At 38.2% G+C, this 21,834-nt stretch overlaps 1 protein-coding gene across 8 annotated transcripts in view; it reads right to left on the bottom strand.

Moving 5' to 3' along the window:
• The window catches only part of cadps2 (Ca++-dependent secretion activator 2), a 135,212-nt gene that overhangs the window by 78,122 nt on the left and 35,256 nt on the right, over positions 1-21,834 (bottom strand). For all 8 annotated transcript variants that reach the window (XM_036576158.1, XM_036576159.1, XM_036576161.1 and 5 more), the window contains exon 3: positions 8,618-8,950. In XM_036576158.1, the coding sequence (XP_036432051.1) occupies positions 8,618-8,950 (333 nt within the window). The remainder of the gene's footprint in view (positions 1-8,617; positions 8,951-21,834) is intronic.

The raw sequence follows: 21,834 nt of genomic DNA, 5'->3' as shown, positions 1-21,834 counted from the left end.
TAATTACACCACATTACACTGGTACCGGTACTCCATCTGTGGTATACAAACACAGCAAACCACCTCAGAACTTTACTCGACAGTGGGAAGTGTATGAGTGGTGATGTCTAAGCATCACAAGTATGAAGAATACTGGTGCATATTCTTATAATTACTAGTTATGAGTAGTATCATAGCTTTCAACACGATACTAAAACGAAAACTCAAACTAAATAAAAATAAAACTAACACTCTTGCTTTTTGGAAAATAAAGACAAAAACAAAACACTGCTTTAAAACTAACTAAAACTTAACATAAATCAAAAAATAAAAAAAAACATTAAATAAACAAATACATGAATGAAAATTTCAAAACTATAATAACTCTGGCTGACAGTCACCAATTATTCACTTTCATTTCAGCAATATAGACTAAACTTCAATACAAAGCACAATCTTGGTAAAAAAAATAAAATAATAATAATAATTAAAAAAGCAATTTAAAAAAAAAAACTCTGAAAGCTCTGTCCTCTGCACCACAACATTCATACTATTTTAGACTTTCTAGGTCAGTTTCCTAGATGAGGGTTAAGTCTAGCCCTGTACTACACAGCACACTGCAAGGAAAATGTAGTCTGAGACTAGGCTTAATCTATGGCCAGGAAACTGAACCTACACTGCCAGAGAAAAAGGTACTGTGTAGCGACAGTTTAGTACCTTTTTTTCAGAGAGTGTCTCTCATTTTACACTTCGTGCATTTATTTAAGATGTTGTGAATAATCAACTTTGAAATTAAGACATCTGACAATTGTGAACTGTGAACTTTTAATCGTTATATTTGACAATTCACAGTCGACAACTGACAATAACAAACTGATTTTCATTTTTAAAAAATAAAAATGACATTGGTCTATATTACCTGTTATTGTTTTTAGCTGCTTATAGTCGGGCCCTAGTCTGCATATCCACAAAGAGATACATACAGTTTTATTTGTCTATTTTAATGTTTCAGCATAAATTTTTTTTTTATTTGTATTTTTATCATTACTGCTCAAAGACTTACTTACTGTTTGAGCCTGCATTAGACACACTGTCTTTTATTTGTCAGTCTTCCTCATACTGTTTGCATCTCTGTCTTTTCAATGTTCACAGTGTCTCAGTCTGTCCGCTGCTGTCACTCTTGTCTCCACAGTCTAATTCTGTCCCCCTTAAGGCCCCTCACCACAAACACTCGCCTCAACCGTTTCTGTCTTTCAGTCTGTCAGCCTGTCTCAATCCGTAAGCATTTCTCACTGCATCCCTCCCCCTGTGCCTGTCACTTATCCTCTCCTCAGACCCCCCATCTCTTCCACCCCTCTGTTTGGCACTCACACACTTCTACACTTATCTGGCATTTGCTCAGTCATGCTTTTCTCTGACTCCATGCTACAATTTCTTCATTTTGTTTTCTTTCGCTCACTGTAAACTCTCCGTAAAAGAGCTGCCACTGGCTGGTGGAACAGGAAGTTGGACAGAGAAAGAGAAAAAGAAAGGAAGAAATCAAACAGAGTGAATCAGATCATCAGAATGAACAGCACTGCAGTGGGTAGAAATTGTGAACTTTTATTCATGAGAATCTTCACATAATAAATGAAAACCAAGTTAATATGAACGGACTGATGTATGGGTCAGTCAAATCATATTGTCACTACAAATTAATCACTAAAGAGGTCAGTCATGGACCATAGACTGAGCTTTTTTATAAGCATTTATTTTTAGCCATGAACAGCAAACTCTAGATTCAATAATTCAATAGCTAAATCTATAAAACACACACATTTCAGGGGCATAGCCAGTCTTATTTCCTCAAAACGTGGACCTTTCACCCTGTAGATTTACTTTATTAAGTTTAAATTTTGAAACAGGTATATTATAAGATATAAGGGAAAAAAGGGGGGGGCACAGAGTATATTCATTTAAAACAATTTGACAGTTAGGTAGTAAAAAAAAAAGAAAAAAAAAAACAGAAAAAGAATAATACTTAATTGACATCCAGACCCACATGTTGTGCTCCTGTGTCCAGATAAGACAAACATTTTCTCCATTTAGAGTGAAACATCTCCAAATTTTTCTAAAGCCTGAACGATAGATTTTCCAATGCAGCCAAGCTGCCCACTTCTGCATACCAGTGAGATGCAGATGGTGCTGTAGAGGCCCTCCACTCTCTAACAATCAATTTACGGCCTAGTATTAAGGCTGTCTGAGTCCAGTCAGCCTCAGAGGGCTCCAAATCTGACAAAGCAGAGAACTGAATGTGTTTGCCCAGAATTTCCTCAATATAATATTGGATGTCAGACCAGAAAACCTGTATATTAGGGCATTCTCACATCATGTGCATCAATGTGCCTGGCTCGGCTCCACAGCGCCAACAAGTGGACCTATCTAGTAGGCCGATTCTATGTAGTCTAGACGGAGTCCAATATGCTCTGTTTATGATTTTAAACTGAATGAGTCGTGTCTTCAGCTCTCTGGACATTTTCTTTGGGAGCCTCAGAATCCTATGCCACTCTGTAAAAGAGCCATTAAGATCGGTTTCCAAGGTTGTCTTAAGAGAGGATTCTTGATAAGTTAAGGACCGAGTTAAGAATGGTGTAATACCTAGTGGCCTCATGGCCTTTACCAAAGTGTTCCAGGATCTGGTCAGAAATAACTGCCTTAGTGGGACATACTGTCAAGGACCCAAAGGTTTGCTTCAATAGATTTATTATTTACCCCCTGTTTTAAGAAAATTTCCCAATAAACCTAAAAAAATATGTACTACAGATACATTGGCTAGTCATAGTGAACATTAATCATCTGTTCTAATCTGTGAATAGTACTACTACATTCAGTCAGACTTTCATATCCTGACTAAATGAGTAACAGTCAAACTGAAGGAACACAAAGAAAGAAATACAATACTGGAACAAAGGTTACTCACAAACGGAATTAAAAGGTTTCTGGATTAAACAATGCTATGCAATTAAATGAGCAGCTGGCACGCTGGTGATTTTATGACTGTACGTTTCACAGATATTGTAAGTGTTAACTCGCGTAAGTTCATTGCACCAAAAGTATCCAAAACCGAATAACATCATCTTCGACACTATTTTCATGAACAACAGGACTGCAGATGGTGCTTTGTGGGTGTTAATTTCAGACCCTGGGAGTAATATTATTTTAGACCATGCCAGTGTAGTTAATTCGTTTGATGCAGCTGATATGATGAAGCCAGCGAGCTGACCACCTGTGAACAGCTAATAAAAGGAAAAGAACAAGAAAATTACAGTTTAAATTCGCCCACCTTCTTAATTTTGAGAAGAACTCATCTACGTTCTGTGAAAATAAAGCTGAACACTTTCTTAGTCTTTCATTTTTATTTGTTGTTTTCTATGACTCATGCAACAACAGCTGTTCCACCTGTCTGCTGGTACATAAATAACACTACTTCACCAAAGACTATATAGATACTCTCACCATCTGGGTTATGTTCTTTTTGTAATTGTTGTATTTGCTGCATGGACAAGTCATTTATTTTAAATAAACACTACTTGAAACAACAAACAACATATTTACAGATAAAGAGCACTTGTGTTAAAACGACTTTAACAATTCTCTCTTCCAATTAACTTGTAAGTCCATGTATAGTTTCTGCCTGTATTTCATTCGAGGATGCCAGTATTGCCTCTCAGAGCTCTTGTTTTGATGTATACTGCCACCCACCCTCACGGATCTTACATTTAAGGATACTCTGCAGGTTCTCATTAGGACTGAGGTCAGGGAATGATGGTGGCCACACCATGATTTTTTTTCCTTTTATGTACACAGCAACCAAGGAGTCAATGTTGTTTTTGCAGCATGGGATGGTGCATTATCCTGCATGAAAATAATTTTATTCCAAAAGGCACGATTCTTCTTTTTATATGTCCCCAGAATGGTTGGTTAGGAACTCCACATATCTCGAAGAGGTAATTTTAACACCCTCAAGGACCCTAAAGAGACCTACCATCTCAGCTCTTAATATTCCAGTCCAAGTCATCACTCCTCCAGCTCCTTGCTGATGTTGCAATCTTAGAACAGGGTGGCCAATCACCCATCATCCAGAACTCCAATCCATCTGGACCAGTGTAGCATGGCATTCATCAGTGAATAAAATTGTTTAAAATTAGTCATGTATTCTAAGCCCACTGCAAACATTTTTCTTTGTGAGCTTTGGTTAGGGGTGAGCAAAATACAGCTTTACGCACAAGTGCCAGCCTGTGAAGGATCCTGCATCAAGAGGTTCTCGAGAGTCCAGAGACACCGGCAGCTTCAAATACTTGTTTGATGTTCAACAATGGCTTGTTATAGCTGGCCTTTTAATACTATTCATTTGTCTGACAGAAACGTCCCTTAATAAGCCTTTATCTGACTGTATTTGTCTGTGCTCTGAATCTTCAGAAAGATTTTTTTTCCTCCTCATATCGCATGACAACTGAGGCTTGCTTAATAATGACGGACAAAATTCGAGTAGGTTTCCCTTTAATCAAGATTACCTGGCAAACTATTCATCAAACCTGTCTGAGATTGATAACAGTTATCTAACAAGATATGAAAAACAACCCCTCCCACCACGGTTATGCCCCTTCATGTAAAAGAGGGCATAATAGACACAGATAGACACAGCTGGAGTTTAATTTCAGTTTGAAAACACCTGATTTTCCACTAATGTTTCTTTGACTTTCCCTTTCGTTATGCAAACTGATTACATTATACATAATCCTCAGCAATATCTCCTGAAAAAGTAATATTAATGACCATTTTGACTTGAAATGAAGGGCAGTCTTTTGCCCAGTACTGTAGATCGATAGATCAGTGATAGACTGATAGACAGATAGATAGACAGATGACGATAGCAAAAAAAACAACTAGCCGTAAATTCAATACCTAAATTTTATTTGATACAGAGGATGAGAAGCTCCAGAAATAACTCCTCTGTGACAGACACGTCTCCTCCTTTATTCCTGTCTTTCTTCTTTCTAATGCTCTTGTTCTCTCTCTCTTAGTCATCTAGATTCATCCTTTTATTTTCCCAAGCAGTCCCTGCCAATCACATTTCCACGGTACCCACATCAGAGCGGTCCTGAGTAAATGTACTGTAGAGCTGGATGGCACTTTAAATTCTTCTCTCAATCTTGAGGAGAACCTTGCGCTTGTCTGCTTGCCTGTCACAGTCTGCTTTCTCTTTCCCTCCTTTTATCAATTTCTGAATACGCAGGGAAAATGTCAGAGGGGACATAGCCATGACCTGTCAATGGATCCATTGAGATCAAAATATGAAGCAGAAGTGACAGCCAGCTGAGACTCAGACCAGCTTTGATAACTAAGATGTTTGTTCACCTCATTAGATGACAGTAGAGTGAAATATTTGGCTGAATCTTCATGTTGGGTTTGTTCAGGGTCAGACATCATGAGATAATTTGTGTTTTAATGTTGTTTATTGGGGATCTGTCACTATCATACAAGCTAACTTAACAAGAGGCATTCATTAGGAGTTTTATTTGGTTGGCAGTTGGTGGTTGTTGGGTTCAGGTTGAGTTTGGATGGAATTCTGGCAGCTCAGGTCAGGTTTGGACCATAAACTTGGTACTGTGCATTGAGCTCAGTTGGGTTTGCAAATTTCATGCCTGATTAAACTTCTAGACAACAGTAATTTAAAGGATTCAAGTCAGCTGAAGAACACAAGTGGTGTCTCTCAGTGCAGTCTTTTCAGCTTAGCCTGTTTTTCTGGCACCAATGTCTGTTTGTTCCTCATGTTGACAGACAATAATAGACTCCAAAATCACATCTATAGTCAACTCTAGACCTTCTGTTAGCTCTGTTGTGCATGAACTTATTACAAAACAAGAAATAACTGAGTAGACGATTACTCAAATACTTGTTTTCTGGTCCTCTCAAATCCTTCCATCTCCATTTTTGTCCCCATTTTTCAGTTTTTCACATTGGTTGATTTTTTACATTGTGTGTTTCATGATGAATGGACCAACAGAAATGGCCAAAATATACTTGGAAAAAAGTCTGTTTCCATTGACTTACATTAATAGTAAATTATGGTTTTCCTTCTCCTGTAAAGTTAGCATGTATGAAATACGAGGTTTTGTTCTGACAGCATATATATATATATATATATATATATATAAATAAAATGACCTGCACACTGCATTGTATCTTGATGTATGTAAAATATTTTCCACCTACTAGTCTCTGGATACCTACTTGCCCCTATTAGTGTGTCAGCTACACTACTAACTGCACTAATCTGCTAGCAGCAATTGTGATAAAAGGAGAGGTACCCACAGACCTCCTGCCAGCTCTCTTTCACTATAGCTTTCCCCAGGGAGGGCTTGTGGCAGATGACACACAAGGGCATGCTGATTAGACCATTTCCCCAACAGCCCCTGACCTTTATGGAACATCTTTAAAGAGGCCAGTGATTGGATAAAACCACCTGAGCTCAGGTAATTAAGGTAAAGGGCATGAGACTCAAAGGCATGCGAACACACTCATCAGCGTAGTGGAAAACATCACAAGTCATGGTTTATTCAGAGGCCACAAAATTATCTCAGAAGCTCATATATGAAATTGGGTGAAACTGACCTAATTGTCACCAACTCCTGCTCACTTCAATATTTCTAAATCCTAGAGTTCTGACTAGGTTGTGCTCCATACAGAAAGCTGTAGAAAAAAAAAACGATTTAATGATTTAAATCTGCCTGCCAATTACCATGTGAAGTAACAGTTCAGTGGTTTCATATAAAGTGCTTTTGTATTCTTGATGGCTACTGTTTAACTGCTATGGAATGTCATTAAACATTTTTAAAGATAACCACAGAAATGACAGCTTGCATAACTTCATAGCACGCTCCATGATTACTTTAAAATAGATGTGGTTTGAAGTAACTGCATGATGATTTAAGTGCGCAAATTGCATCATGCTGTTGGTACACATTATCATTCACTACTGAGTAATGTTGCCTTTAAAGGCAGAAGGTTAACCCCTTCATAGGCCCTAAAATGAACACTAGATCTGTATATGAAAACATCAGTCAATCTATGGATAATTCTGAACTAGATCTTGCTATCAAATTTAAGGGTGCACCAATCTCAAATTTTTATGGCCGTATCGAGTTTCTTTCAAGTTAAACTGGTCAATGGCCAATTCTGTTGGCTGACTGTGGGCTAAATAAACACATGAAAGACACTAGCACATTTGCATTTCTTTGTATTAGCGAAAGTTGCAATACAAATCACATTATTTGCTTTTTAATGAGCCAAACTGGCATTTTAATTTCCTGAACAAAAAAATCAGTTGCTTTTTTAAATAGCACGAAACAAATAAAGAGCTAAATCGAGCCAACTATTTAGCACAATGAGTCATGCATACAACATTTTGGTATAGACATAGCAGCAGCATTCAAATACATCACAAAAGCACTTACCTGCCTCACATTATTTACATCATAAAATTGCACCACAGATCGACCAAAATAGAAAAATAAATTATGTGTTTGGAGCAAAAATTTACCAATTCCAATCTTGGTCGATTCCGATTATGGATCTTTAAGTAAAATCCTCTACAGGTCAACTCCAGATGAGAAACTGCAAGCATGTGTTCTACAGCAGGAGTCTTCTTTAGGTACACTGATGTAATATATATTTCAGACATCCCTGCTCAGATTAACTATAATATTAAGTGGAACCTACGCTGAGTTGGCAGTTTATTAGATTCTCCTGTATCATTGGCCATTTTATCAGAAACAACTACCATATAGGTGCATTTTGTAGCTCTACACTAAGAGCCCTTCTGTTGCTGTAGCCCTTTGGTTACGCTCCACCCTATGCATCAGTGGAAAGGGACCACCACAGGACTAGCCCAATGAGATATTATTTGAGTGGTGGAACATTCTCAACACAGCAGTGACATTATACAACATTCTAGTGGCATGCTGGTGTGTGCTGCGCTGGTAAGAGCATATCAGGCGCAACAGCGTTCCTGGGGTTTTTAAGCACTACGTACATGTAATGGCCACTTTAGACCATCTTGGAAGAGTACAGTTAGAGGCCGTGACTACAGTACTCAACTAGGGCTGGGTAATATAAAGATATTGTTACTGTTATAAATTACATTATAATACAACACAATATACTTTACAGAAAGGCGCATCATTAGTCCTAATTAACTGTAAAATATTTAATGAAAATCATTGTATTTAAAGTTCTTGATTGTATTTTTAAATGTGGCACTACCTGTTCTTTTTTTTGTCAGGTCCAACTGAGCAGATATCAGAAAAACAGTATCATGACATATCATGTATCCTGAAAATGTCTTGAAGTATTGCGATATTATTTATTGGCAGAGTGTATCCTTTATAACATGTTTTGGAACCATAAAAATAACAAGTACTCCTGGAATCACAAATCATTCTCAGACCTGTCACAAAGCACCTATGCTGACAGATTAATGCCATACGAAAGAATATATTTGATTCTTTTTAATCATAGTTGTACTGAGTCTGTGACATACACCTAACACAGCTTTTTGGGAGACCCTTTAGTGCTCTGAGTAAACTCAAAAACTCACCTGACAGGCATTGTAGAGCAGCTGGTGCTCAAACTTCTTGATGCCTAGGATCTGCTGGAACATCTCGTAGAGCTGCTCTTTACTGAGGATGAGCTCAGAAACTGCACTGAAGGGCATACGACCCTGCGGCCGCCGCTGGTCTTCCTCTCCCTTGAAGATGGCATCGTATTTGGTGATCCAGGAGCTCAGTACAGTCTCTTTGCTCAGGCCATCAATCTCAGGTAGGCTGCGCACACGACGCTCAATGTTCTTCTTGAAGACCTCACGAAAATCACTGGCTGAGCAGCCTCCACTCTGCACCATGCGGGCCACACGCTCACTCTTCAGGAAGCCCTGTAACAAAGGAACGGTAGCGATTAGAAATCATTTGGTCTATGCATGCATAATAGACCTACCTATGCTCCAAACATGCATTCTTTCATAGCAACTGTTGCGAGGTTGGACAAGCTTCACAGAACATTCCCATTCAGAAAATTCCATTCACATTAATGAAAAACTGAAGTGCAACTGCACCTGGCTGTAGTCCTAATAGTTCAGTGATGCCCACCGAACCACTGCGAGTGCCACTGGAGCAACCAGTTCTGAGAGGATGTAGTGCCATACACAAGAACCACTATGCCAGTACTGTTTCCACCGAAAAACCAACGTTTCCACCTAATCCAAGTGTAAAAAGTTGTTTTGCAATTTTTTTTTAATTCCTGGCTTTTTTTCCCCATCCAGGTTTTTCAAGCACATTTTCAAATTTTACCAAAAGGGGGAAAAAGGGAAATTTAGAGTGTTAATTCGAAACAATATTTATTTTGTATGTTTATGAACAATCACACTGTTAGGATAGGTTGGATGTTTCTGGTTTGTTTTTGTTGTATGCTGACGTTAACATGTTGGGATAATCATTGCTGTTTCCAATTAATCTAGTTTTGACTGCCCACCAGCCTGGTAGTGAAGCATTTTACACTGGAAATTCAACCTTATTTAGAGAATCTAACCTAAATTCATAAGAATGAAGAGGATTTTTGTCAGTGTTCTATAAGGCTTGCCCAACCTTCCAACAATTACTATGAAAGACCGGATTTGTGGGTGGAGCAGATTTTGGTCAATGGCCATCTGTCCCCTGAATCTGAAGCTGCATCTTTAGGATTTCCTTTTTCTTGGATTTGCTCCCTCGTTTTTCAGAACCCCCAGTTCCTACTCAGAGAATCCTTTCCAATGATTGAATGGCTCTATATGATATCAGATGCTAGAAAGGAGATGTTTGTTTGGGTGAGAAAGATTGTGCCACTGACAGATGGAGGAACCGACAGAAAAGCAAGTGAAACATTCTGTCATTTCAGTTTATGTATTTCTTCTGGTAATAGTGGTTTCTTGGGCATACATGAGCTGGTGAAGCATAAAGGCAGCAGCAGATGGAGACGATTCGCAGCTCCTTACTGCAAGTAATGGAGCGTAATAAAGTCACTTCAGCTGCCTTGCCTCAAAACGGAAAGAAACATGTTTATGTTGAAACCACCATAATCATGACACACAGGGAAAGACTGGTGTGCAACAGGAGGTAAGCTGGCAGTCCACAGTGATCCCACTCAGACTACCATTACAAGAATAATCTGTACTGTACAGCTAAACCTCAAATTCCATCATTAGAATCTGAAATGCACATACAAGTTACTGAGATTTAAAATTGTAAGAGCCCAGGAAGTTAAACAAAACAGCAAACATTAACTGCTCAAAAGGCACAATGTGGGCCCAGTAAACAGAAGAGAACCACTGAAAGATTCTAAACATACAAACTAGCACGGTGTGGGTGTAGTTCAGGGCTAAACTGACAAACAAATGTGTAAATAAATAAAAACAGCCAATATGATGGTTGCGGAGGTATTTTCTTAGGTAACCCACTCATTTTCTTCAGATAAAAGCGTGGTTTGTAGCCCTGAACCTTTGACAGCATGTCTGAGTGAGTGAATGAGTAAGTAGCCTAAATATTTCACTCTCCTGCAGGGAGAATTAATCACTTCCTCCCTCCCTGTTGAGGTGACTAGGGTAATAGGCAACATAGGAGGCCTGTGGTGAGAAAAGAGAACAAGAATTCACTTTTCTATAACATGTGCTCTCCAGTTGTTCTGCTCTCTAATACGTAACTCTCTTTACTTGTTACTATAAACTTCACTACTATACTACACTGCTCTCATTTATAAACATGAAACAAGCATCCCGTACGCTTTTACTCCTGCTTCATGATTTATTTGTTACATCTCTGTGAATAGGAACCTGTTCAAGAGATTGTTTTCCAACCTTTCAATCACTGCTGTCATAGATACATCAGTCATAAGGAACAATGAATATTGTGTCAAAAAGTTCATGTTCATATGCATTTAGAATACAGAGTTCTTGTACTACAGCAACATACTCAGACAGAGATGGGTGGTGGGGGGGTGGGCAACAAGGGATAGATTCAAGAAGGGTACTGCACGTACAGTACTGTGCAAAAGTCAGAGACCGCCCATTGTTTATTTAATTTCCAGTCAAAATGGCCTGTACAAGTCATTTATTTTTCATTGAGAAAAGCAGAAAACATATTTAACAGAAAATTACACAAACACAGATATTAAATAATATAAAGATGTTCAGTATTTATTGTGTCCACTCTTTGTCTTTATTACAACTCCCATTCTTTTCAGAAGACTCACTTTCAGTTTTTCAAAGAAATCTGCAGGGATATTTTTCCACACCTCCAAAGTTCAGTCTTAGAGGTTGGTTGTGCTTTTCTGCTTCTCACAATCCAAGTAATCCAAACACATTCAGCGATGTTGAGGTCTGGACTGGTCTGGGGTGGTCAGTCTACTGTTCTGAGAACTCCAGCAGCTTCTTTGTATCATTTGCACAGTTTCCTCTTTTCAGTCTATTTCCTTTTCTCAGTTACAGCTTCTTAGCAGCTACACATCCTTTCAGACTCATAGTGTTGAGTGGTCTTCTCACAGTGGAAGGATGGAGAGAAACACCTGTGTATTTCTTCAGATCTGAAGTAAGAGTGAAGCTTGATTTTCTCCTCTCTCTCAAAGATGAAAACTTTAAGCTCTGTTTTTTCTGATGGTGATAGTATTGTTTATCTGGTGGTGACAGTTCATGTCAGTTCATGCATAACGTTTAGGAAAAATTAATAATTTACAGTGTGTCTAGTGAGTGAGGTAGTGCTAGTGTGAGTGTCTGCTGTTAAGAGTTTGCTGGTAAAAATCTGATATGAACTGTATTGCTCTGGTAAAGTATCTTTTACATTCCTAGTAAGTCCTGATAGGCTTGTTATCTTTCTTTACTGCCTCTTAATCTGCAAGGTAGACATTACAAAACCTGCTAGTATTACTTACTACACACAATTGTGAGTCATAAAGTGTCTCTCTGACACAGCTAAGGAAGTGGCAAGTTTGACATGTCAAAGCTATATCACAGAGCCAGAAACAGGGCAGACTGACATCCTACAGGAGTCATCAACCCCTTGTAATTCTACCTTAATTCACATGCTACAAAGTAATAATTTTTGCAAAAACGATGGCTCCTGGCCAATCATACACTTCTGTTAGGTCACATGAGTACAACTGGGTTATAAGCATGAGGACAATGTTTTCATAACTTTATGACAAAGTTTTCATAAGCTCAGAGCTGCTTCTGAGAATTTAGTTGAAGGTTCAAGTTATATAACCAGTTGGAGTAATGGTAATTAAGCAATTAAAATAAAACTAAAAAAGACTTCAGAGGTGTGTGTTGGAAATGATCAACTATCTATACATCATCATTGGATAAATGATCTTCAAACACCACGCACTATGGTTTAAAAATTATTTCACTTTGGCTCATGTCAGTCGTTTTTTAACAGACTTCATTTTTACAGGGAACAATAAACATAAAATCCACTTGAATGTGTCCATAGTGCAAGAAATTCTCCATTCATACATCTACAGTATTTCAAGGTTCCACCAGTGCTGTTAGTTGCCTGTAGAAACACTTACAGCAGTAAGGTATGGAGTTAGAAGAGCAGTCAGGATAATAGCACTGTCTCATATGTATGTCACAGCCTTCAGAGAAACATGTCCTATTCTTCAGGACTGCACGACTACGATAATCATTTTAAGCGTGAATATTTTTAGCGACACTTTGACTGTAATTAATAACTGGAGTTGGTACATTATAATACATGTCCACATTGAACACCTATAATTCTCAGGTTGCATGAATTTGTCACAGTGCTGAAAAACAAAGAACCGGCATACAGACAGACTGGTCAGCTCATTTATAGCTTTTCCAATAAACATTTCCACAACCCATTTGATGAAATGTTGTTTAAAAGTTTTTTCGCATAAAAATGTACATTTGTGGTTTGGTGATCAAACTGCTAAAGAAAGGGCATCAATTGTAATTACTTAATATTGAATGAAATGCAGATTTGTCTTTTGTTTTCCAAGGTTGAAAGACAGTAGGCAGGCAATCTGCTTGTTATCCCAATTGGTACAATAGGAAATAAGAGGCACTGAAAAGCTGGTTTAGAAATGATAATAAAGTTTTATTGTCTAGTGATTCAACCTATAATGATCTATTTATATTCTGCACCTTTAAAGGTGTATGAGTCAACATTTAACATATCTACACCCTTTTAATGTTTTAAGGTAGGTGAACCACAACAACACTGCAATGTTTTTTGTTTTTTTTTTTACTCATTGGATCTGCCTACTATTCCTGCCAATCAACACAAAGCACACCCACAGAACTGACTTTTGAGTTCATTTTGAGTTTGCCAGCATTACCAAGCATTGTCATGGCTTTAGTTTCTAGAGATAAGGTTGGCTGTTTATTAAGAGTATTGCCTTTCTTCATTATTTAGACATGGATGACAAAATTAGGGCACTATGCTAACGTTGCTTGAGAGGAGACCCAAATACTCAATACAGCCTATATCTCAATAGTTATCCTTTTGTTATTGCTAAAACAACAAGTTCACAAGAAGTTAATAACAGTGAATACCATGGCTATTGGCTAATTTATCTCTGGTGGTTATGCTTGCTTTTAGGAAAAGACAAGCATCAACAGTGGGCTATAATACTGCTCTGCTCTCAGCAGAGTATTGATTACATTTCACCAATTCAGAGAGACATTTTGTCTAAACATGCTATTCAATCACTCTCCAAATATTTCTTAGTATAGCAGCCGTGTTTGGCCAGAACGAGCATAAAACTCCTGTGTCTTGTTTGTTCAGGCGGACTGCAAAGTTACAATCCAGCTTGGTATTCATACTGATTTGCTTCTCGATAACAGTCAAGGGCATCTTTGCTGTCCTGTTTTTCTTTGTAATGACATGTAATGTGGCAAATATCACCTCTACAGCAGCATTTAAGGGGGAATGGAAAATTTAAATGAGAAGCCAGTTTCAGCATCGTCTACTTAGCTTTGTTACCTGCGCGGGAGTTTGATTGACTTGCATTACATATATCTCTGTGAAGGTGGTTCATCCAGAGCACATACCTGATATATCTCCTTGATTTGTTACGTGAAGTCAAACATTCAAACAGTTCAACAGTTTACAAACATCACATTTACATAGCTGTACAGGAGGAACATCACTAATTCTGCATTCAACTTTATAATTTCTTATCTCCCCATGTAACACTTCCACCTTCGAAAGGGGCTTTCAGTGTTGATTCTTGTTTTAGCATGTTTCTTGTCACAGAATGTTCTATGTATTATCATGTTCTACATATTTTCAAGGTTATTCGTACTAGTGATGAAAAAAATGAATCAACTAACGCACCTTTAAAGCATGCACAGAGCGAAAGCTTGAATGAAGTGGTGCATGACCCTTCTCAAGCAGCCCCACATTGTTCTTTTTCCTCTTTTCACCTCCACTGACGTTTTAATGACACCATTAAAGTTCTTCAATATTGTTTTCAATGTTGACCTAACCATTTTTTAAAGTTCAGTAAATAATTATCCCACTCTATTCAAAATGCTGCCTTCCACACATTGACCGCTGGGATAGGCTCCAGCACCTCCCAACCCCCACCCCCCATCTAGTAGGATAAGCGGCTTAGATAATGTGCATATGTGAGTGTGTGTGTGTGTGTGTGTGTGTGTGTGTGTGTGTGTGTGCACGTGTATTCAAAATGCCATGTTTAATTTGAATTAATTCAGCACTGAAAGTCAACAGGTCATGCACACTGCTACACTGCTTCTGAATAACTGCTTTTCTCAATGCTCATCACAGGCTTGAAGCCTCCTTTTTCTTAGATGAAATGCTAAACTGCAAAATCATGCTTTGGTGTATGCTTGCTAAAATATGAATTTCAAGTCATAGTTTGTGGAGGAGCAGAACTAAAAGAGCCGAATTTGACAGGAGAGCAGCAGGTCAGCATACCTGGGTCAAAACACACATGACTGAAAAGCACAGAATAGGCAGTCTTTTATTACACATTTCTATAACTGAAGAACATTTATATTTTTAATTATTTGCTATATATATATATATATATATATATATATATATATATATATATATATATATATAAGTACTGAATAATAAGCTTCAGCAGGAGTTAAGTGTGTCCAGGTCCATAGCAAATAATCAGCTCCTTGTATTTTTTTGTTTTTCATGGATAATGCTCCAATTACAGACACAAACACCATTTTAAACTCAGTTAAGCTTAACTAAAAGTACTTTGCATGCACATGCTAACACAGTCCACTTCCCTTCGAATGTATAAATATATCAGCCCACTATACTGGAGCCTATCATACTTATATTTCAAAAGGTAACATGTCACAGTGGGATGACCTGCCGTTTCCAGTGAAAGGCTGGCGCGTAACGTCTCCATTTTGGGCCAGTACAAATGTCAGCCATTATTACTAATGAATTGGCCACCAGCGGATTTCCTTTCTCCCTGCTGCTCGGCTTAATTGGTGGTTTAAAATCTCATTCAATTATTTATAACCAACAGAGTGCATAGCAGCGTTTATTCCTGAGTTATGAGATTAATAAGATAGAGAGCCGTTCACAGGCTTTGATTACGTATTAAAGCTAATATCAGCAGAACTGGCACTGGAAATGATCTGACAGGCCTGACTGGAGAAAGAAGCCTTGTGACGCAGTGCACACAGTGTGACAGTGAGAAACAGCAAATCTGATTCATGCAGCAGAACATGTTAATAAAACACCATTACGATTAGATAAGATTTCTTTTGAGGTCAGATTTCTCTGATTTCTTGTGAGGTAAGACATGACAGAAACGGTGAAGAATGGTAATAGGTACTTTAAGGTTCTCCCTTTGACACAATTGTTGAATTCTGAACTCAGCTTGTGTAATCTCCATAGAAAAGCATTGCCAATAGAATGGGACGCTCAGGAGCAGCCACATATGCACCTAAGGTCACCATGCCCAATGCTAAGTACTGGCTAGAAAGGTATAAAGCCCCCCAGCATTGGGCTGTGGAGCAGCGGAACAGCACTCGGGACTTTGGAGGGAAGGCTACAGTGACCGGACATATATCTTCGTTAATGACATAGCCACAGAAACTAAAAGTCACTAAGCATTAACTCTACCAAACAAAATTCTAATTCAACACCCAAGAAAATCATGAAAACTTTTGGACATTCAGTGTATGTGTTTGTGACGCAAATACCCCAGTATTCTTGTTCTTCTAGTAGGATTAATGATGCACCAGTTTTACATAAATTTGTCAATTCTTTAAATGTCGGTTTCTGGATAACCAATACAACAGTGAGTTGTGAGTGTTCGCTTTAGGTTAGGATTTAAAACCAAGGCAATGATTAGAGTTGCAAGTAAAATCACAGCATATAACATTTTGTTGTGCTTTAGTTAACACAAAAAAAAACAACAACATTTCTTTTTTTTGCTTTCTATGTGGTTCCCATTGGTTTACCACACACTTAAAGTGTCTTAGAGGGAAGTGTAAATGTTTAGTAACTATTAAGCTCAATGTAAAAACCAGTCTTTTTCGTGCAAACCATTTTGATTTAGTAATGCATAAACCTAAACTAGCCTACGTTTGAACTTATGTACAAGTGGTGCGGCTGGCCCCTGGAGCTTTAATATGTGTCAGTACACAGTACTATTAATCCCTTATCTGTAACAGATAACAAAACAACAAAAACAGCACAATGTGGTCAGTATCTCTAAGATCTCGATCCATTGCCCTTTGATGATAAACTTTTGAGGCTTTGCTGTTGAAGCTTTGCTGAGTTTCTATGCTGGTATCATAAAGCATCTCTGAACAGTGCCCAGCGCTAAGCATCCTTCACATAATGCTGGCCAGCACAGTTGCTATCCATTATATGGCAGCTCATGAATAAAACAGACCTTCTTTCCAGAATGGAACTGAATGGAACATTAAAACGTTAAATCTCTACTCCTCTTTCTTTTCTTCTCTTCTTCCAGACCGATTGCAGCGATCAATTCTATGAGATGATGCATCCAAGGCAATATACACTGGAAGCACCTCAGGGTGGTTCCTGGGATTAAATACATTTATTTTTTGTTACTTTTATTTTAAGATTTTAACACATCAGAAATTTTGTTTTAGCGCAATATTGCTTGTAAACTAAAGATTGCTGCCCTATGTCTGAGCTGCTGCAGAGAACCTAGGGCACACTGCTTTTATAGTGCTGCTTTCTTCCACTTTCCCAACCATTCATTCTAGCTATTTCCCCTTATCAGGTTTTCCTAGAACTGCCGCAGGCCCAGGCGATTACCTGGCACAGCGATTACATTTGAATAGAAATCACTGCTTCTCTTCTAGCCTACACTTCAACAGTTTTATGTAGCAGTTGTGAGAAAATTTGTGAACTTTATTTACTGAAATTATCTGGACTTCTGTATGAATAGCTCCTAAAATGTGGCCTGATCTTCAACTAAATCACTAAAACATGCACAAATAAATAAATAAATATATACATATTTAACAAAACACCATAACTATATCATATGTTTATTTAACAAATGATTTAAACCACAATTCAAAAACTTTGCAATTCTGTGTGATCTAGCATTTTCCTCTGATATCAGTTCAATACAAACACTCAACATCATTCAGTGATAAACAAATTCACAGCATGGCAAATTGTTATGCGTTAACTATGATACCACTAATATTTTTGGAATGGCTTGTTTGAGCAGCCTGTTTCAAGCCCTGCCAAAATATTTCAATGAAGTGAGGCTGAAGTGAGGACAGGGTTAGGCTGTAATGGCATACAAGTACTGAGAATATGTACTCAGAATACAGAAATTAATATCTGAAAGTATCAGTATTCAGTCCAAGTGACATTTTTTTAAAAAGCAGTATTCAGAATACAGGGACTTTTTAAAAAAAAAATTGTGAAAATACTTTTTTTGCAATAACCCTCAAAAGAAACACCATCAACGCTTGTTTATTAACCATTTTTAAATCAGCGCCTGGCATGTAGCGAACATGCTTGTTAGATAAACTCTAAAGAGGACTTCAATTAATGGCTTCTATAAAAACACTGAAGTTCCAACTAAAGCCTGAGCAGACTGATAAATCACTGTGATAAGCGAGTTATTAATTTCAGTGTTACTGAGCTCTTTTGAGAGATGATCTAATTAATAAACTCCTCAGTAGAGGACAGGTTTGCGAGTAAAAACCTTAGCATCGGTATTATACTGGACTCTGGAGACTGTGAAAGGATCAGTGGACTGAAGCACGTGGTGACAAAAACAAAAAAAGTAGAGAATTTTCAAGATTTTCCAATATGCATTCCAAAGATGTTTTATAAATGTACTGTAAATTTATTCTGAATACATTACTTTTTCATGTATTGTAACAGAATATGTTACTGAGTAGATTTAGGACAGTGTAGTCTGTATTCAGCCATCACTACTTCTTGAAAGTATTTTGCCCAACCCTGAGTGAGGACTCTGATTGAACCTCTCTAAATTGTTATTTCTTCTGTTTGAGACACTCTGATGTTGATTTACTCTTGCTGTTTTTCACCATGTTGCATGACCTCTTTTGAGTTTCGAGTCAATCACAGAAAGTTCTTGTTCAGCACTTTTCTGGTGGACTCATGAATGCAGATATACCATATGGCTAAAAGCATGTGGGCACCCAAACCTCACATCCATATGTGCCAGCTGAACATCTCATTCCAAAACCAGTGGCAATAACGTGGATATCTGTAACAGTCTCCACTATTCTAGGAAGGCTTTTTGGAACACGGCTGAGGGGATTCGCTTCCATTCAGCCACAAGAACATTAGTGAGGTCAGGCACTGATGTTGAACAATAAGGCCTGGCCGTCAGCATTCCACTTCATCCCAAATTCATTTGAAAGGATTTGAGGTCAGGGCTCTCAGCAAACTATTTCTTTATGGACGCTGCTTTGTGCGGAGGCAGAGTCAGAACACATTTCTCTGTGTTATTGTCTGCTACAGCATTAAGATTTCCCTTCCAAACTATGAAAAACAGCCCTGGACCATTATTCCTCCTCCACCAAACTTTACAACTGGCACTATGCATCCAGACAGGTATCTGCCAAACCCAGATTTATCTGTCAGATTGTCAGATTGTCAGATGGTGATTCATAACTCCAGTGCTCTAACCAAAGGTTGTTATTGCAAATGCTGATTTTAGGCAAGTGTGAGGCTATCTGGCCAAGGAAATCCATTCGATTATGTTAATGATGAACAGTTATTGTGCTGACATTGCTTCTAGAGGTAGTTTGGAACTAAGTAGTGAGTGTTGCAAGGGTGGCATCCCATGACATGCCTTGCTGTAAGTCACTGAGCTCTTCAGTAAGGCCCATTCTACTGCCAATGTTTGTCTATGGAGATACTTTTTTTTAATTTGCACCATACACACTGTCTAACCATTTTATTATTTTATTATTCTGTTTTAAAATGTTATGTTATGAAAAAGGTACAAATATGTACCTTTCCCCTGGTACTTAAATTTAAGGTACACAACTAGACCTTAAGACCATTATTGTAGTTTTGAGGATACATTTACAAAAAAAAAAAAAAAAAAAAAAAAAGCAGCTTTGTGTCTTTCACTTTTCCTGAGGCCCTCTGAAAACTTGATGAATCAGTTCTTATTGCATTAGTGTGAAGAGCAGGAAAACAAAAATTTTGTTACAAGCCAAAAATGGCATTTAACATATATGCATATTAATGGCAGGGCAGGTCAAACCCACATTTAAATGACTGGACAGACAGATTCCAAGAGGTCATGACCTGAGAGGTTCACATCCTTTTTTTCCCCATCAATGGCCTTGATTGAGCCCTTTGCTCAATAAAGACTTTGGATCAACCTCAGACTACAGATGAAGAACTTGCTTCTTATGAATATCTTTTTTCAGATATTCCACGGAAACACATTCTGCTAAACCTCTAAACACTTCAGGTTTTCATATGTTGATAATGTGAACACCAGAGTCTGTTCAGTGTCATTCAGACATAGCAACAGCAGTGAAACAAATGAAAAACCCTAAAAAAACCTATTATGCAGAAGAAAACACAAGACTCTTTAGGGCTTTCATGGCAGAAACACAGGGTTATATGATAGCTTTGGAAAGCTGCTTTGAAACTTGGTCCAGTCTCCTGGAGGAACACTCCTCAAGGCTCATTTTTTCCTGCTATACTGTGCTCAGGACAAACTCTCACAAATGAAGGCAAATCCCAGTGGATATGTACAACAAGATGATGAAGGGGCAGAGAAAAAGTGTAAACAGAACAACAACAAGCGCATGAAACCTGTCAAGACTCATTGAGGCGGTTTTATTTTTCTACCACCTTGAGTCACATGAGACTCGTCCCAGGTGAGAGCCCAGCAGTTATGTATAAGAAATGAGTGACTGATAGAGTCATAGGAAAGAAGCGACAGAAACAGAAATAAGAAACAGAGAGACTGAAATATGAAATGTAAGAAAGATTTCTGGAGAGAAGGTGAAAAGAAAAAGAGCCATTACCTTCAACGTCAAGGCCTTTAAAGGCCTTTAATATCAGCACCACTGGCAGTTCTGTTTGCAAGCCTGACAAACAGTAATTCAGCCCTGAGCCTCCAGGTGATAAATACAAAATAAATAATCCACTCCAGAGAGAGAGAGAGAGAGAGAGAGAGAGAGAGAGAGAGAGAGAGAGAGAGAGAGCAAGGAGAGAAAGAGAGAAGGAGAGAAAGAGAGAGAGAAAGAGAAAGAGAGAGAGAAAGAGAGAAGGAGAGAAAGAGAGAGAGAAAGAGAAAGAGAGAGAGAAAGAGAGTGAAAGAGAGAGAGAAAGAGAGAGAAAGAGAGAGAGAAAGAGAAGGAGAGAAAGAGACAGAGAGAGAGAGAGAGAGAGAGAGAGAGAGAGAGAAAGAGAGCAAGGAGAGAAAGAGAGAAGGAGAGAAAGAGAGAGAGAAAGAGAAAGAGAGAGAGAAAGAGAGAGAGAAAGAGAGTGAAAGAGAGAGAGAAAGAGAGAGAGAGAAAGAGAAGGAGAGAAAGAAGGAGAGAAAGAGAAAGAGACAGAGAGAGAGAGAGAGAGAGAGAGAGAGAGAGAGCATGAGAAAGAGAAACAGAAGAAAGAGAGGGAGACAGAGAGACATAGAGAAAGACTAAAAGAGAGAGAAAGAGAAAGAGAGAGAGAAAGAGAGTGAAAGAGAGAGATGGAACGACGGAGAGAGACAGAGCGAGAGTAAGAGACAAAAAGAGGCAGGAGAGATAGAATCAGAAAGAGAGGAACAGGAGAGAGACACACACACTGTTGAGAGAGAGAGAGACACACACTGTTGACAACCTTCAGCTGACTTGCCGACATTTTTTCTGTCAAAAATCAAGTAAAATTAGAAGAAATATTTTAGTAATGTCATGTTTATCTCATCATATTTGTTTTCACAAACAATATGCTACTCCCATGTGTGTAATAAGATCTATAACATCAGGAACACAATGTTCATTATTGCTAGATGATATTAGCTTACTTTAACTAACTTGAAGGGTCAGCATTCAAAGCAAGCTGGTTCTATCATGTCGCCAAAAAAATTGCATTTGCAAAAACCCCACTGAGGTGGTAATACTGTAGTTCACAGTAAAAGCACTCACTTCTTAATATACACCCTGCATCAAATCTAATTGCCTCTTACCATTAATTTCCTGCCACGCCTTTGTCTGCCAAGCCTGACTCAAAGCTTTTTCCTGAACACCGCTGAGAAATTTAGCGTTCTTAACCCACGGGAGCC

Source organism: Colossoma macropomum, unplaced genomic scaffold (assembly GCF_904425465.1).
Source record: "Colossoma macropomum unplaced genomic scaffold, Colossoma_macropomum, whole genome shotgun sequence".
Taxonomy (NCBI): Eukaryota; Metazoa; Chordata; class Actinopteri; order Characiformes; family Serrasalmidae; genus Colossoma; species Colossoma macropomum.
The sequence above is the reverse complement of the archived record's forward strand: the minus strand, read 5'-3'. Positions and strand labels throughout refer to the sequence as shown.